The sequence below is a fragment of the Cryptococcus depauperatus genome, chromosome 2 (genome assembly GCF_001720195.1).
Source record: "Cryptococcus depauperatus CBS 7841 chromosome 2, complete sequence".
NCBI lineage: Eukaryota > Fungi > Basidiomycota > Tremellomycetes > Tremellales > Cryptococcaceae > Cryptococcus > Cryptococcus depauperatus.
Genome location: NC_089469.1, coordinates 2,377,028 through 2,394,231, shown reverse-complemented (window position 1 = coordinate 2,394,231; position 17,204 = coordinate 2,377,028). Strand labels below are relative to the sequence as shown.

Here is a 17,204-nt window from a genome sequence, read left to right as displayed (position 1 = left end):
ATACTAGGGCGTCACTCTGACTACCTCTCAGGCTTTCTCGGTATGAGCGGCGATGGATAACTTTTCCTGTGCTGTTAAGTCCAAACATCAATCACTATGGCCTTGGAGCCTCAGAAAGAGTAGAGAAACGAGCAAGGCAATGATCGCATCTATCTGCATAGCAAACTTCTACAGAAGAAGCTATTAGCATTTTCCAAGGTCCAAAGGGGGTAGTGACCACGGACAGCAGAGATACAGTGTTTGCCATATATAAGGCTTGTCACTTTTTTGTTCTGTTGATCCGTGATGAAGGAATATCGGGTAGCATGACGAAACACTATAACAGTGACGAGTATAGCAAAAGGCCACAAGAGAACCTAGATTGATGCATCAAAGGGACGAGACTTTACTCTTTCGAGATTCATCTAGGGAGAAGAGAACTTTCAAGGGCAAATTGAACAAACGGTGAAGACGGCCATTAGACAGGGCGTTTGTAAAGCAAAGCCACTTAATGCTTTTAAATGGAGCAATAGCAGAAGCAGACGAGGGTACTGTGCAATAGTTGCGACAGTTACTACGCCTGTAGACCTTGAGGCTTCAATAGTCATAATGACTGCCATTAGCAAGCCTTTTGCTGGCATACACCAGCAGCACCAGCAGTAGATGCAAGTCCAGACTGAGATCCAGATATGGAAACGTTGTACCCTCAATGAGTCTGTTGCGATGCCTAAGGACACGGGTTTGCCGATTAGCTCATTCCCGATTCAAGTAAATGGCTTTTCCGTCCAGTTGTCTTGTTTGACTATACCATAGCGCAGTATTATCCAGGGAATAACGTTGGATGCTACGTTTTTGCCGGTCCTGCTCGCAATAGACTCATCTTGGGTTGAATACGATGGGCAAAAATTGCCTGAAGAAGTGATTCCTCATGGTGGTATATCAGGTTGGATAGTTGACGCTCTAAACGGAGTTTTGGTACTAGCATGGACGTATAATGAGAAGAATTGACTTTTTCTAAAGAAAAACATTTTAAAGCAGATATCTTTTATAATTTATATTAATGATTGAAATTTAAAAGTTGAGCAAAATCAACAAAATCAAAATTTAAATGTTCCTCCATATTACCTCACTCACCTTATGGGCTTTTCTTTATCAATTCAAGTATCTTTTTCTCTCTTAAAACTCGAAAAAGTCCATTCAACAAGATTGCTCAATATGGACATGGACGAAGACGATGCTTTTCTTTATGGCGATGACTCGGCTCCCCAAGCCAGTGCTGGCTTCGCTCAGGGTGCTACTTCAGGTTCGTTCCACCACTGGTTACCAAGATGAATGCTCATTCTATCTTTTCGCATGACAGTAGCCAATGGACAAGCCAAAGCAGAAGATGCTGGGCAAGCAGCAAATGAACTTAGTGCTTCCATGGCGGCGTGCGTTGGTGTTGCAGTGTATGATATGGAAAAACTGACTATCACCCCGTTAGATCCCTCGCAGCTTACGGTATAGATCCTGGTGCGGCTGTTAAACAACCACTGGAAAATCCAGAAGATGGTGGGGTAGAAGAGGAGGATCCGGAAGATGATGATTCTGATGATTCTGATGAGGACGACGTCAAGTTTGTCTTTACTGGAAACTCGAGGTCTCTGGATTTAAGGTGGGTTCATAATGTTATCCACGGTGACCGAGATATGTTCTAAAAACCACGCAGAAAATCCCAGCAATCCCAGCAACAATCTAGTGTTGTTGGTATTGGCAAATGGGCTCACGCCAGTACCGGTGCTCAGCAAGCTGCAGCTCAAAATACGTCAACTGGCGCTGCTTACATTACTGGTGTTTCCAATCGAGGTGGGTTTTCGTGTATAAAAATGTTTGAGATATTGACGCCCAAGCAGGAAGCCAAACAACAGAATACGTTCCTGCATCTCGCCCGTCCGCCACGCCCCAGCCTCCAACTCAAGTTGAAGTAAATCCGTTGTCCAATCCTCCTATCACGCTCTCATCATCCCAGCCTGTCAACCTTCAACCGCAGCCTCAAACCCAGGGTCAAACCTCACCAAACACTGCTCAGCCTCAGAATGGACCTCCCGTTAATCCAAACCTTCCACCCTCCAACTTTCCGCCCGTATACTCAAACAACAAGATCAACCCTGAACATCCTTCGGGTATCATTCCCTCTAGTGGAGCATCAGTCTATGAAATTGATTCGGCAATGTTTGAAGGGTCTGGACAGCCTTGGAGGCAGCCTGGAGCCGTTTTGAGTGATTATTTCAACTTTGGGTTTGACGAGAATACCTATCCTCGGTTTCTGAGGTACAGGGCCGAGATGGAACAAGGTGTGAAGCAGTTGGCAAGCTTGCCTCAAATGGCTGGAATACCCGACCATGTTCAACAAATGCTACATATCCAAAATACCCAACAGATGGGTATGAATCCCATGGCGATGCAAGGTATGGCTGGAATGGGCGGGATGGGTGCGGGAATAGGAATGAATCAGATGCAGGCGCAGATGGCGCAGATACAGCAAATGATGGCAATGGGCGGGATGGATATGGCCATAATACAGGGAATGCAAGATCAGAATAATATGGGCAATATAGGGGGAATGGGAAACACCGCCTTGCGACAGCAACAAGGTACGATCTATATATATCCTCCCCACAACGACTGACGGGATGGTAGTCCGGGTGACTCAGACTCCACAACCTCAACCTTCCTCTACCCCAGCAGTGACTAACCCTATCCTTCCGTCTACAGCTCAAACTCAAGGCTCTGCAAGTACTCCCCAAGCTGGTACTGTTGGCGACATTGAGGTGAAGCAAGAGGAAGGCGAGCATTCTGAGTCGACACCTACACCTTCCAATAATATCAACACCCAAGGCCAAATTCCTAAGGCTCCTTCTGGTCCTAGAGCTGGAGGAGCTGCAGCTGCAAGAGGTGGCCGTGGAGGAGCTGTTCCTCTTGGACCGCGTGCGGTAGTTAGCGGTGCTGTAGGTGTACCAAATGCGCCAAAAGGTCCTAAGGCGGGGAGGTTTAAGGACGTCGACCGGGTTGATCAAAGTGGAGCTGGATCCTTGGATTATGGGGACGATGATGAAAAAGAAAAGACGCCAAAAAAGAAAGATTCGAGGGAGCGCAGCCGCGAGCAAGATAGGGGTGGAGAAGGCGACAGAAGCAAGGGGAGCCGGAAAGAGAAGGAAAGAGGAGAGTATGATGAACATGAAGAAGGGTATATTTCTGAGGACAGAGACAAAGAAAGAGAAAGAAGAAAGAGAAAGGAAAAGGAGCGGGAGCGTAGTGATAGAGGAGACAGAGAGAGAAGCGACAAGGCTGAAAAGGAAAAAGACAGAGCCAAACGTAAGGGCTCAGCCGCGCTTGGTCCTGACGGATGGGAGGATGAAGAAGAAGACGAGCGTCGAAGCTCCAGGTGAGGACAGCGTTTCTATTTGTATCATACGCTGACTGTTATGAAATAGGAGAAAAAGATCGCCTAGCGAGGAAAGCGACCATCCTAGACGCAGCAAACGAAGATAGGCGTAGACACTGTATCATGATGCATGAAATATGACTCTTCATATAGGCTTTGCAAATTGGACAATCTGAGCGCATCCATCGTTGCCCCTCACGCATACAAACGGAGGGCCTTCGCCCTCATCTCTGGGCCTGTTGTCTGGTAGCGGACATTTAACATCCTCACTAAAGCATTGTCAGCACAGCCACACCTATTGTAAAACGTTTGACCAACGGATAAGGGCATGGGCAATCAGCAGGTGTGGGGACGCAGGCGAGAGAGGCAGGACAGACATAACCTGCTCTACAATGTACTTTAAAAAACTCAGCCTTGTTCACCTCGGTTCAGCCCGACTGACCTCTCTCTGCCTCTGTCCAGCCCTTGTACCGTCTCTCAGGTTGATCCTGGGATTGCTGCCGCTGCTGCTGCTGCTGGCCACCTCCAAAAGGAAAGCCACCCTGCTGAAAAAAGTGTCCAAACTGTGCAAATACAAGAGGCAGCAATGAAAGAGAAAGAATTAAAAATCTCATGATTTTGTTAATTCAATATTCATAAAGATGAAATCATGCCAACACATAGACCTAAGTCACGTGATCTTAATTGATTTGTCAAGGATTTAATCCCGTTATATAGATATCATTAGGAAAAGATTAAGCACAAGATAAGAATTTCTAATGGGCTATATTACGTGTTATTAAATTAGGCGTGTCAGTTACCCGCATGCCTATTCACCCATTCCACATGTCTATCCATCACTCATTATCCATTCCTGACATTTTGTAATCAACTTGGCGATACTGTTACGTAATTATATACTGAAAGACAAAGTTTCATCTCAATTGTTTGATTTTGTATATGCATTTGTCTGAGCAAGATAGATCAGATTATAGACATGACTATATTCCGCAACGTCAATATGAACAATAGCAGATGGCAAAACATCTATTAGCGACAGCTTCATCAACAGTACGTGCTGCTCAGAACGCAGTGCGGCCCGTTTTGACTTCTCGAATGACACCAGCCTAGATACAGCGTTTGGTAAGAATCCTAGCTGGCAGAAAAGATGAGGGAACTCACGGCTTGTAGCCTTTGGATGAGCTCAAGCAACATGAAACTGAGATAGGGTCAGACGCAAACTACATCAGGAACCGTGACGGGCACTTACTCGCAACTTGGGTATGCAATTAGGCCCATGGCAACTGGATGCTTTTCTGTCTTTTCGGAAACCACGCTCGGAAAGTCAACTTGGCCTATAGGAACAATGTAATGAGGGCAGTCAGCCATAGAGCAGATATGACCATGATCGAAAGGGCTATGAATCAAGAGATATTTAGCTTTACGGCGTTATTGCAATCTTGCAACCTGACTCCACTTACCTCTTGATTGAGCGCAATGGAGCGCGACCTTGAATAAGTCGCAGCTCTCGGTATAAAGGTACTGTATCCAGCGCAAATGGCGCTACAAGACTTGACAAGTCATCAGTAAGTGTCAGCGTTTCGGAGAAGTCATTTTACATGGCGTTTGAGCAAGTCTCTTCATCTCTTTCCAAAATCATCTCATTGAACCATTTTTTGAATTGACCTATGTCCTGCTGTATCTCTTGATATTCTTTTTGGCTCCATGGATGGTCACGCGCCTTTTTCCAATTGTTGGCCAGGAAGGAGCCAAGGGGGGGTGAAGCACCATCATGCTGTTGTGCATAGCTGTCGAAAAGAGATCTTCCGACGTCTTCCCAAGAACGCCTAAGGATGTATTGGCTACCGAAATCTTTGGTACATCCTACTTACCTCATTATATATTCATCAAACTTGGATGTCAAGCCGTCAATCTTATCAAGAGTCCAACCTGCAGCTATAGCCGCTTCTGAAATATTGAAGGCATCGACAGATGTTCCCAGCACCTTTTCTGTACCCCTCAAAAACTCCTCAATCATTCCTGTTAGATGTGGAGAGAGACCTGAGATGGAATCTCTGGGAAAGACCAGCTTGCGAGGAAGGTGTGTGAAGCGGCGGTTGATTGGGGATCCGGCATACCTTATTCAGTTACTTTCAGTACATCTTGGTAAACTGTCCGCCCAAACTCACCAAGTTTCCAAGAATTTCTTGAAATCGACAGGGCTACGTGAGAAGACGCCGGCAGTATCGGTCGAGTTCAAACAGGGTACGGCACCGTCGAGCGTAAGCATACCTGTGGTGGGCTTACCCATAGTCAAATGGGGTTAAGCGATAGAGAAAGTAGGACACTGACCCTGTTGCCGTATAATCCAGTGACAAGGGCGGGATGTCGAACAGAGCCTGTTGTATCAGAACCAACGGCGTAGTCGAGCCATGGATATCCCGCCAGTGCACAAGCAGACCCAGAGGACGACGATCCACAAGATTGGTATTGGTCTCCACGAGGAGAGAAAGGACTGCCATTCGCATGAGCAAAGTGCATTTGAACGTGATAGAGGACACACTAGAGGTCATCATAGGTCCCCTCAATCTGACAAAATCAGTAGGCTGTAGTTTCAAGCTTTAATCGCAACCTACCGTATATCCAACCATCATCATCCTGTTCAAGTCAGCAAGAAATTGATTCGTTTTCAGACATCAAACCCACTGAGACGTTTTGGTTTTACCGACTAGTGCACATCCTGCCTGTTCCAGCCTTTTCACTGCAGAGGCGCTCGTGTTGACTACACCGCGCCAGTCCATGTATATCCTGCTGGCCACTACAGTAGGGACACCTCGAATGTCGTAGATATCTACCCATCGCGGCTGAGCTTTCAATCCATCCCAATTCTTGCTCTATACTTACCCTTTATGGCTACCCGTTTACCCGACAGACTGCCCGTGGTAGTTGAAGTATACAAGCGCGAAGGCACTGGAATTAACCTTCTCCCTTGCTCATCAACGCGGTCAAGGGTGCGATAGGTTCCCCTGCCATCTCCGAGAGGATAGATTCCTGTCACAAATGTGTGATAAATGTCTGAATACAATCGAAATACCGGATAGAGCTTGAAGCTGCTGCCAGCCGTACGGGCGAGAAAGGGGCCAGCGAGCTGCTTGGGAAGGCAAAAAGTGCGAATCCTCTGATCTCAACATCTAGCCGTCCCGTTTCGACAGTATCGCCTTGCAAAATTTCTTCGTCAAGCAGCACCCTCTCGGTGCCCATCTCTTCTTTTAAAAAATTCAGAGCGTCAGTGCCAATGCTAACTGGACAGCCGTTGGTGGAAATGTCATTAGGAATAACCATGACCGTCCTCAACCACGCTTTCGCAATCACATCGTCCTTCTCCAGATAGCCTTGAATCAGAGGACGCAAAGTCTTGCCAATGATTGTGCCGCATGGCAGCACCGGAACAGAGAGAACTGTCATAGGCGTGAAATGGGTGAAGCCTGGCAACTGCGTGGATTCCACCGAGAAGGATGGAAAGTAATGTGGAGTAAAGTAATCGACATCGTCCAGTTTATACTGTGTGGGTTAGCCACCAGCAGCCACTGTAGACCTCGGCGCTCATATAGAGAACAAGATCTCGTATCAGAAAAGGTGGTTCTGGCAAGGTATCATGGCTGTCACCGGGATTTATTTGCCCCAACGTCGGGGCTTGAAACACTGCTTCGTTGTACCGACTGTTTGACGCTGCCAGAAGTACAGTGAGATGAGTGGTGAATAAAATCAGCGACAAGATCATGAGATTGATCATGTCTTGTGATAGATTATATCACGTTTTAGAAGAGGGGAATGCAGAAGGCTGCTTAATTTGGGACCAGAGCAGGAATGGGTAAATAATATATGGGCTGGAAGCTTTGCAGCCATAAGAAAAGAAGAATATCTGAAAGTTATATCCTGTATATCGGAATAAGAAGGATCGAGTTGTATAGAGGATATATGGAAACCACGTTGAATGGCTGTGTGTAAGTGCAGAGCGCTACACGACTGTTATGGATGGATGGATCTTACTATACGTCCGTCACGGTCTGGTACTATGCTCTTATGGAGGCGCTGCGGCGACCTCCGCTGTGTTGTGTCGCTTGTTTGTAGGTCTGGCTCTGTCCAATATATTATCCACCATGAAACACAAGCGTTCCCTGAGCTGTATCAGAGGATATATGAGGAATGTTATAATCTATCTTTCCTTCAGACAGCATTTCCATGCATCAACCAGCGCTACATTTGCTGTTCTCAAAACACCAGTTGGTATATTAGTTAGACATACAATATACCAACAACAAACGCAGTGTGGCACTCCTGTGCCTTCATACGTGTTATTAAATTAGGCGTGCCAGTTATTCACATGCCTATTCATCCATGCCGCGCGCCAACGCACGTGTGTTGTTCATTTTCAACAGCAAATGGTCAAGAAAAAAAGTCGTTATGTCATTATTTTCTGGTCGAGTATAGAAAAGCGGCGAGCGCCGCTGGAGGCGAGAGATGAGCTGTGAGTGAGTGGCGGCGAACGCCGAAAGAGAATGGCTTGCTGACGTTGTTGGAGGGTTCTTGTAGGTTGGATGACTGACCGTCTGAGAATTCGCCGCCATCCTTTTATATTGGCCATCCCCTTTTTTTTCTTTTCTTTCTCTTCTTTCTCTTCTTCACTATATATATATATATATTTCTTCACGAAACCTCGTAGGCTTACTCGGCACGCACGTTTGTGGCTTACTTTGCCAGTTCACTTGACACACGGTCGCGACAAGAAGGGTCGCGGTTTGAATAAAACCTAGTCACTCTTGGAATGATTCATATCGCGTCACAAAACTCGTCGCTACTGACTTTACCGGCAAGGTATGAGGACGTAGCACGCCGCCACGACAACCAGCAGCTACAGCCATTCGCAAACCTGTCAATGAAGACTCATCCACCGCCATATCCAACGTCAATGCCGCCTCCGACCACGGCACCGTGTCGCAAGCGGAAGACTTTGCCAACGCAGGAGACGTCATTGATGTCCTCGGGAGGAGAGGAAGAGTCTGACGAGGAATATGCTCCGGGGCCATCGAGACCTCGTCAAAAGAAGACGGCGACGGCAAAGAATGCTCTGGTAGAACGAGCCGGTTTGGATGCCCAAGGGGGTACGACGAGCAAGGTTAAGCAAAAGGGTGTGAGCAGAGAACAGCTGCGAAAGGTTAACCATAGCCTGATTGAGAGAAGGAGGAGAGAAAAGATGAATGCGGCGTTCAACCAGTTGAGAAGGATGGTTCCTGGTCTGGGAGAGAATGGAGGGAAGGGTGGAGAGTTCAAGCTAGAGGTAAAAGCCGTCTGGGTTGTGTATAGTGGAAAACTGATGGCGGACAGGTGCTGGAAAAGACAGTGGTCCATATGAAGAATCTCAAGCGCCAGTTGGCGAATGTTGAGAAGCAATTGGCTTATGTTCCGGCACATACGTCCAACACACCGCGAGATGCAACACATCGCCTTTCAATTGAGACAGGTTTCCAAGACTTGGCCCAGGGCTCGCTATACCCTTCTCCAACGCCCGATAAGCACACACTGCACCCGTCGCCAGACTCGGATGAGACAGAGGTCGAATATAATCTTCCTCCAACTTTTACGCGAACGGGTAGTGGTGTGAGTTATGGCGACAGCAAGGATAGCGTCGAAAGGTTTGCGATTAATGGAAGCGATAACCAACACGGACCTGTTTCTAATAATGGGATTGCAAGCAGGCCTCTGCCAAGCACAAGGCCTAAACCTCCCGCCAACGCGTCAAATCCGATTTTCCTTCCCTTTCCCTCTCCGTCTCTTGCTTCGCCATTCCTTCATGCCAATCCGTCGGATTCCAACACTCCTAGTGCTACTTCGGGGACGAATCTTGGAAGCGTAGGGGAACCATCCCCATTCTTGCCGCCTATACCAAATATAGGCTTATTTGGGGGCATAGTGAATTTCGAAGGCTCTCCGGTCGATACATTCAGGCAAGCTTGCTCAACTGCAAAACAACCAAGCCCTCCTCACCTCTCTTTGGAAAAAGGGCCAAATTCTGGTGGAGGGTTAAGAGAAAGACAGTCGAGTTCAAGTCCTGGAGCAACAGGCTCTATGGCGCCTCCCAAAAACCCTCTACCTTCTCAATCTTCCCGATCAGGTGCAGACGCAAGAGATATGCCGCCAGAAGAGGTGGCTAATCTCTTGTTGGCGTTTTCATCTCCTGATACACTTCGGCCCCAGAGCGAAGCCATGTTATCCATGCAGATGCAATCTAGAGGAGGAACGAGTGCAAGAAGGAGTACATTGGAGAGCTTCAGTCTAGATGCGTCGTATGGCATTGTGTCTTCTATACCCAACTCCGGAATGGCTGTCAAACCTGAAAAAGACAAGAATGGGACCTTGGAAAAGAAAAGTGACTGTGTTGTTGGAAAATCCGTCAGGGATCTTTTGAGGCTGCCATAAGCGTTCAATTATGTAATTTTTGTAATGTCTATAATCACAGCATCCAGATGTAAATTTATTTAAAAGAGCAACCGATGGGACGGACGAATTGAATAGCACGATAAGATGGAGGCATCACGTGACTTTGTGACATCCCCATGAGCGAGTTAACGATAAATTGACGATTCATTATACTTGACCTATTTTTGTTTTGTTTTTTTATATTTATTTTACTTTTGTTCTCAAAAAACCTCAAGAGACTTTGAAATATGTCATCGACTCCGGTGTTATAGTGACTCCTACATATGCTTTCAATATGCCCCCACATCAGAGGGTATGTCATGAAATGCCCCGGTCCCATCGCTAAAGTCATTTGTAGCATAATCATCGTTCAACGCCTTCTCCTTCAAGGCCTGCTTCAAATGCGCCATACAATCCCCCGACGGATACCTCTACATATCGGGATCTGTTGCTGTTTGAAGAGAGGCTAAAAAGTAACGCTGAAATGTTGAGGAGACGACGGAGGCGGTATAGTGGTAAGTTTTTGCCTTATGCCCGGTGAATGTAGACCTCGCCCGGCTGCTGAACCTGGGCATGGTAGCTTAGGTGTAATCCTGACTATCTCTCTAGTATTCTTGTGGTCTTTTGTCACTATACTTATACTCATGAGTCATATGCTACTTTTTCAGCCTCCTGATGTGTGTTTGGATTTTGATTCTTGAAGCGATGGTAAAATACGAGCTGATATATCTTGTTTATATACAGAGCCTGATGCCCATGAGAATTCTACAAGCCAGCATAGCGGTTGTGACCATCACACTGGTTCTCTTCTTTGCCAGCGGCATGTATGAAGAAAAAATCCGATACGCTCACTCGTGAATACTCTCAGTGATTCCATACTTGCAAGCTGATGTCTGTCGACAGATACATTAATCATTCAAACAAAGCTCTCAGACCACTCAACATGTACCTCAACATGCGCCGTCCACGCCCTTCATTTATGTCGTTTTCTTTTTTTGGCACAAATTCCCCATCACCCTCTTCTTCCTCCAACCCTACCTCTACTCATGTTTCCAAGCCAAGTCTTCTCGGCCGAGGCGCCCCATCATCCTCCTCTTCTTCCATAGGCCAAAATGCCGCGATATCGGGTACATCAAAACGCAATGCAAGCGGTACCACCGTCATGGCTACCATCCCGCCATCCTCTAACCCGCGAGGAGAACTCATTTTCTCATCAAGAGTTGATAAGACATTTAGAGAAGGATATGAGCGGTATAGAGCAGCATTTGAGAGACGAAGGGAAGAGAAAGCAAGAGAGGAGGCAAAAAAAGAAGGATACTGGAAGTTTGGGTGGAAAGTGGGTTTAGTAACCGGGGCCGGAAGCGGAGCTGGCATAGGGATGGCAGGGAGCAAAGGGCAAGGAAGCAGTCTGTCATCCGGTTTAACATCGCACGTGAGCCACGGAAGTGTGAGTGGGAGTGGACATTTCGGGACAAAACCATTAAGTTCAAGGAGAGGAGGCGCGCCTAATGCTCATACAATAGAATCAGAGTACAAAAGCGAAAGGGAAAGGAATCCTAGATAGTGCATGAACCGGATTTTGGTTGCATCTGCTCATGTATTCAAACCGCAAAGCGGGAATGTATCGTTCTTTGTTCATGTAAGGGATGGATATGAGCCAGGTCAGCTCTCTACGATGGAACAAAACTTTAAGCGCATATATCCAACCACATATCCTCAAGATTGCCAAGTTTATTACGATTGAAAACATCTCTGTCCACCTGTAAGTTTTCAAGATAAGCAGCCTTGTATTATCTTGGGATATCCAAATGCTTCAGGCTCTGCAGAATTCTATCATCTTGTACATTGAAGTTTTACGAGGACTCTCTGGTGTTGGTAGATCTCCTGCCCAGTTCAGAGCTCCGGCGACTATACCATTTGTCTTCTTTGGCACTCTCTGCAAGTATAGTCAAGCTTGGTTTCGTCGCAATGTATGGCTTTACCATCGTCATGTTATGTTGAAAACTGAAATCCTTTTCTCATAATATAATCAGGAGCTACTTGACAATCCTTCAGACATAAGTTGTAGAATTCCCCAGCTGCATATGTAGAATCTGGTTATAATTGAAAGAGAAATATTTGATACTCTTGACTCTGTAAGTGGACATGAAATGTGGAGGCGGGGATAACCGCCATTATCCATCCTACAATCTGTCTTTCGTTTCATTTTTCATATTTTTTTGCTTCTTGATATCCATCATGGTCGCCTCTCGCTCTTACACTGAGGCTTTATCTACTATAGATGCCTCAACATTTGATTGGGAAGCCTATGAGGGTACTTATACGGGTCGCGCAAGAATCAATCGCTTAAAGCATCTCATAACGATTTGTCTCGCTCACCCTAGCCCATCTTCCGATCTGCTGGCGCGAAATGCCATTCTTCGTCTCATACCTCGTCTGAAAAGTGAGACATGGGATTTGGAAGTCTATCTAGAGATGCTCTCCGCTCTCTATTCTCTTAGCCATGCCGGTCAATCGTGGACACCCCTGGATGACATGGACATAGATGGGAACGATAACAGCGGTCGACTTGGCGAGTTGAGTCCGGCCATTGGAAAAGGAATGACTTTCAGGCCTCCTGATAACCAAAGTGGAAAAGAGGAGGATGGATTCCCCGATGAAGATTGGGTTAATAACGTTAGAGAAACGGCGACGAGAGAGTTCAACCGGTTGGATGTTGAACTTCGAGGCTACATGAGCAATCTCATCAGAGAATCGATCCGGGTGAGACCTTTCTATGGGTATTTTTTCTTTCTGTGAACTAATGGTGCTTTACAGCTCACACATCTCGCATTTGCCCAATTAGCGACAAAAGTTGGTAACCTGGATGAAGCGCTCAAATATTTTGCGGCGGCTCGCGAATATTCCTCCTCACCCCAACACCACATTGACCTTGGTGTGTCAATCATTGAGACATGCCTGGCGTTCAATAGCCCTGCTTATCTGGCTGGGCACATCTCCAAGCTCGAAGCGAACCTTGACCGTCTTCATCCCCCTTCCCATGCGAATAAAGGTAACCAGGGGCAGGTCAACATGAACACTACAGCTTCAGATATCAGGGAAATGGAAGCAGAGGGAGAGCGAAGCAAAATCATCCGCAAAAGTGTGACAGCGCGTATTCAGGTTGCCAAAGGCCTACTTGCGCTTAGTCAAAAAGACTACTCTAAAACTACGCGCGAGTTGGCTTTCATTACCGATGACATTGGTCCATTATTATCATCTTCTTTTGAGGGAACTGCTTTATCCTCAAGCGATCTAGCTCTTATAACAATTTTCACAGCAATGATGTCGGCTGATCGCAATCAGATAAGAAGAGCTGTGTTGGAAAGGGGAACATTCAGAGCGTTGGTTGGTGATGAGTACAGCTGGGGACTAGACATTGTAAGGAGCTTTGTCGACGCGGATTATAAAAGTGTGTCAGGACTTTTAGAAATGGCCGAGGTAAGTGAGTTCTCGTTTACTAAAGACCGTATGTGACTGTGGGCAGCCATATCTTCTTTTGAACCCATTCCTGTCAAAACATGCTTCTTCTCTGATCCAGTCTATTCAAACAACATCCCTTTTGCAATATGTTCAACCCTTTTCCACCGTCAAGCTTTCCAATATGTCCCATGCGCTTAACCTCCCACCTCAGAATTTGTTGGACGATATTGAAGCGCTTATAGAAAACGGAAAATTAAAAGGAAGGATCGATCTAATTGATGAAATAATTGTGATGGATGACACAGATTGGAGAGAACAGATGTTTACGAAAGCCATGGCTGTGGGCAAAAAATCGACCACTTTATCACAAGCTGCTTTGTTTAAGATGAAGCTGTATGTCATTCAGAAATTCGTCCATTGGGTCCATAAATCCATTGAACTAATTTTAAAACAGGGAAGAAGCCGGTATAACAGTTGATCCTCGTACGAGAGAGCACTCAATCCAGCCAGTTGCTCGAATAGATAATCAGTCTTCAGGCGAGGGCGCTCTTCCTTCTGGTGCAAATACAATTGCTGTTGAAGGAGCAGAAACAGTGCAAGAGGCAGAAGTGTTTTCTTCGGTCGTAGCTCCCTGATCCGCTCATCCCCATCACACGACAAACGACCGAGGAAATTCTAGATCAAAATGCTAGCAAAGGGCATATTTACGACGCTCCCCTCTAAGAAGAAGGGCATGAGATGTGAAAGACAGACAATTATATATACAAAGTGCAGCGTTGTGGTACTATAGTTCAACAAGTGTATGTTATCATGATACCAAATCAACAAAAATCGACATTCGCTTCATGAAACTACCTCTCACATACCACAAAATTCGTTTTGTTGCGTCCATTGTTATCTGTCTCTTTGTATTAGGCTATCTTCTCAATTCAATCAAAACATGAAGCGGAAGCGTCGAGAGACAACCAGCTCTTGTTTGTATGGGCCTAGGATATGTATCCAAAGCAGATGAAGGCGAGTTGTTGAGTCTTGGAATTACCTCAAGATTTAGGACGAAGTGTTGCCTTGGTTAGTATCCCAGCCACACCACTATCCTCGGATCAGATAGAAAACAGCATATCTTGAGAAGACGATGCTATAATATGGAACGATGGAAACCTGGAATTAGGCTTGGAAAAGGGAGAAGATTAATGAGCCACAGGAAGAGAGAAAGAAGGTAGATAGTAGGGCGAGTATATTATTGTCGTCTTGACTAATAATTATGTAAGATGTCAACATATGTTATGAATAGAAATCAAAGATATTGAATTATATACAAGTCTTGTGTATTTTTTACTATACAATATCTAATCTACAAACCGTGCCTGTTCTTGGGGTGACCTCCACACCACTCAATTTATCTTATCAATTCTAAATGTTTACATCTTTAGAGATACTCTTTATCTTTAAATAAATATAAAAACATGAACTTGGACTCACCATACTATACCATTCTGTGGGCTTGCATGTGAGTGTTTCCATCTCACATATCCATGTTGTAAAGAGGAGCAGTTGATGGATATCAACTCTAGATCTTCATGGTATTGAAAGTATAGTCTTGCCTTTTCTCTGGTTGTTTGATGGCTAACACAAAGATGGACAACAGTCGGCTTCCATCTTTCAGAACTCAATTTTCCCATATCGTCCCTCACATGTACCTTCAACGCTTCGTCTTCAGCATCCAGCGCCCTCCCTAGCTCGTCCAGTTTTAACCTCCCTCAATGCCTTAATATGAGCGAGGCAATCTATGGGCTCGTCACGGCCATATTCACCGTTGGAGGTCTACTAGGGTCGCTCTCTTCTTCCAGCATAACCTCTCGGTATTCCTTCAAAGGCTCAATCTTGCTTACTGGCTACGTCAACCTCGTCGGTTCTCTCTTGATGACCTTGTCTCCTCATTGGGCAGTGTTGGCTCTTGGAAGGCTTGTATCTGGCGTAGCTTCGGGACTAGCAATATGTTCAGTACCTCCATTCTTGGCTGTGCTGTCTACGGTAACAGATGAGCTCCAGGGGAAGAAGGGATTGGTGGGAACGATGAATCAGATGGGGGTAGTAATTGGTATCTGCTCAGCACAAATGTCTGGATTGATTCTGACAGGAGAGGTGAAATTCCTTGACTATCTTGTAGCTAGCCATATTTTGCTAATCTGATCCTGCTTTTTCGTCTGTAGAAGGGAGACATCCCTGGCAGTTGGAGATATGTTGTTCTTCTCTCTGGAGTAATGGCAGTCTTTCAGATCCTTATGGCAGGCGCATCTGTCTATCCCAATAACAGAGCCTCTACAATTTCGATAGACAGTCACAGGCTGAATTCAAACAGTATAGATGCAGGCAAGTGGTATCATCTGAAATGCAAATAATCTTAACATCCTCTAGGCCCTCTTCTCCCTAATCCTTCACCCTCAACGCCCTCTATATCCCATCAGTTCACCCTCAAGCAGGTTCTGGCTTCTTCGACGCTACGCACTCCTTCCATCTTTTGTACTCTTGTCATGGCTCTCCAACAGCTGTCAGGCGTCAACGCCGTCATGTTTTACTCCACTCCAGTTCTAAAGCCTCTTTTACCAACTTCGGCTGGTGTAGTCGGTGTCGGCATCACAGTCGTTAATGCCTTGGTGACGCTTCCTGCATTATTCCTCATGGATGTATGTTTCTCCTCATGCCTCTTTTTTCTTTGTTGAAAGTGTTGCTGATGCCGTACTTAGCGAGTCTCACGAAAAACGCTCCTTCTTTCTTCAATTTCTGGCATGGCCGCAACCTCTCTGCTCCTCGCTGTATCCTTAACAGCCCATTTCCAGGTGATTAGTGCTGTATCTATCGTTGCTTTTATTGCAAGCTTCAGTATCGGGTTAGGACCAGTGCCGTTTCTGCTCACCGCAGAAGTAGTACCTCCTCTGGTAAGTAAAACATTCTTTCAAAAAGTCGAGAGATGGGAGAAATCTTGTTCAACTCAGTTGTTACAGGCCGTGCCGGCGCTATCGAGTCTTGCTATATCGACCAACTGGATAACAAATTTCTTGGTCGCAATCTTCTTCCTCCCACTTCGAGATTTACTCTCATCTCCAATTGATACACAAGCACCTGGTAATAGAAGAGAAGGAGAGGGAAGAGTGTTTTATGTGTTTACAATGATCTTGGTTTTAGGTGGGATTATGATACAAAGACGACTAAAAGCTTGATATGGCAGCGCAATTTCTGTAGTATATGATAAACATACTATATTGTTTTTGAGTGGTATAATATCTTTTTGGTATGTACATGCCGCAAGTGTTGTACGTACTGGAACGATTTTATATGGGCGAGCCGTAAAATATTTCTTTGATAAAACCGCAACCTGCTTCACAGATCTCCTATTGACCCTCTTCAACAAGGTGATACCGCTCTGTTTCTCTTGCTGAGGATAACTGTCAAAGAATGATATACAAAAAAACTTAATTCTAGACTTGCTTTCAACTGGTAACTTTGTTTTGAACATCCAGCTCATGTTATATCGGTTTGGTCCAGTGGTGGCTCATGAAAAACCTTAAGAAACATTGACGTTCAGCAGTCCCTAGCCAACCTTTTCCTCAGTACCGACTGGATGCTTCTCAACTTGACTTTGTCGATTGGGTCATTGTCGATGTTCTCCAGAGTTTATCGCTGAACGATTATTAGCAACATTTAGTAGACAATGATTCACACCTGTCTAACTTGTATCTGTAAGATCTTGCGAGGTTATCCAACTTACTTAGTGGACTGAGAATCATCGAGTCAGTACATAAATCAGAGTGTGAGACCATTTCGCAAGATACCCATGTGCATAAGAGAAGAAAATACTGCAGATTCTGAAGCAACCGATAGATAA

At 45.6% G+C, this 17,204-nt stretch overlaps 7 protein-coding genes across 7 annotated transcripts; 5 read left to right on the top strand and 2 right to left on the bottom strand.

Moving 5' to 3' along the window:
* Positions 1–1,194: 1,194 nt before the first annotated feature.
* Positions 1,195–3,510, top strand: L203_102242 (uncharacterized protein; the record flags this gene model as incomplete). Its single annotated transcript, XM_066211669.1, has 7 exons — positions 1,195–1,282; positions 1,340–1,409; positions 1,463–1,633; positions 1,688–1,824; positions 1,872–2,612; positions 2,659–3,403; positions 3,453–3,510. 7 exons carry the CDS (start codon positions 1,195–1,197, stop codon positions 3,508–3,510), a joined length of 2,010 nt encoding a protein of 669 aa, XP_066067766.1.
* A 38-nt stretch (positions 3,511–3,548) lies between these two features.
* Positions 3,549–4,017, bottom strand: L203_102241 (long chronological lifespan protein 2; the record flags this gene model as incomplete). The annotated part of the gene is made up of 3 exons (XM_066211668.1): positions 3,549–3,672; positions 3,722–3,800; positions 3,846–4,017. 3 exons carry the CDS (start codon positions 4,015–4,017, stop codon positions 3,549–3,551), a joined length of 375 nt encoding a protein of 124 aa, XP_066067765.1.
* Positions 4,018–4,464: 447 nt separating this feature from the next.
* On the bottom strand, positions 4,465–6,847 carry L203_102240 (uncharacterized protein; the record flags this gene model as incomplete). The annotated part of the gene is made up of 13 exons (XM_066211667.1): positions 4,465–4,509; positions 4,565–4,601; positions 4,653–4,799; positions 4,864–4,953; positions 5,002–5,229; positions 5,275–5,520; positions 5,572–5,684; positions 5,735–5,897; positions 5,946–5,971; positions 6,019–6,040; positions 6,089–6,233; positions 6,287–6,408; positions 6,477–6,847. 13 exons carry the CDS (start codon positions 6,845–6,847, stop codon positions 4,465–4,467), a joined length of 1,755 nt encoding a protein of 584 aa, XP_066067764.1.
* Positions 6,848–8,318: 1,471 nt separating this feature from the next.
* L203_102239 (uncharacterized protein) lies at positions 8,319–9,859 on the top strand (the record flags this gene model as incomplete). Its single annotated transcript, XM_066211666.1, has 2 exons — positions 8,319–8,720; positions 8,768–9,859. 2 exons carry the CDS (start codon positions 8,319–8,321, stop codon positions 9,857–9,859), a joined length of 1,494 nt encoding a protein of 497 aa, XP_066067763.1.
* Positions 9,860–10,154: 295 nt separating this feature from the next.
* On the top strand, positions 10,155–11,423 carry L203_102238 (uncharacterized protein; the record flags this gene model as incomplete). The annotated part of the gene is made up of 5 exons (XM_066211665.1): positions 10,155–10,172; positions 10,218–10,374; positions 10,469–10,536; positions 10,604–10,713; positions 10,763–11,423. The coding sequence occupies 5 exons, from the start codon at positions 10,155–10,157 to the stop codon at positions 11,421–11,423; spliced, it is 1,014 nt and encodes a 337-aa protein (XP_066067762.1).
* Positions 11,424–12,097: 674 nt separating this feature from the next.
* L203_102237 (uncharacterized protein) lies at positions 12,098–13,956 on the top strand (the record flags this gene model as incomplete). The annotated part of the gene is made up of 4 exons (XM_066211664.1): positions 12,098–12,622; positions 12,677–13,339; positions 13,386–13,714; positions 13,776–13,956. 4 exons carry the CDS (start codon positions 12,098–12,100, stop codon positions 13,954–13,956), a joined length of 1,698 nt encoding a protein of 565 aa, XP_066067761.1.
* Positions 13,957–14,784: 828 nt separating this feature from the next.
* On the top strand, positions 14,785–16,539 carry L203_102236 (uncharacterized protein; the record flags this gene model as incomplete). Its single annotated transcript, XM_066211663.1, has 6 exons — positions 14,785–14,828; positions 14,956–15,463; positions 15,532–15,691; positions 15,737–16,005; positions 16,066–16,257; positions 16,324–16,539. The coding sequence occupies 6 exons, from the start codon at positions 14,785–14,787 to the stop codon at positions 16,537–16,539; spliced, it is 1,389 nt and encodes a 462-aa protein (XP_066067760.1).
* Between the last annotated feature and the right edge of the window lie 665 nt (positions 16,540–17,204).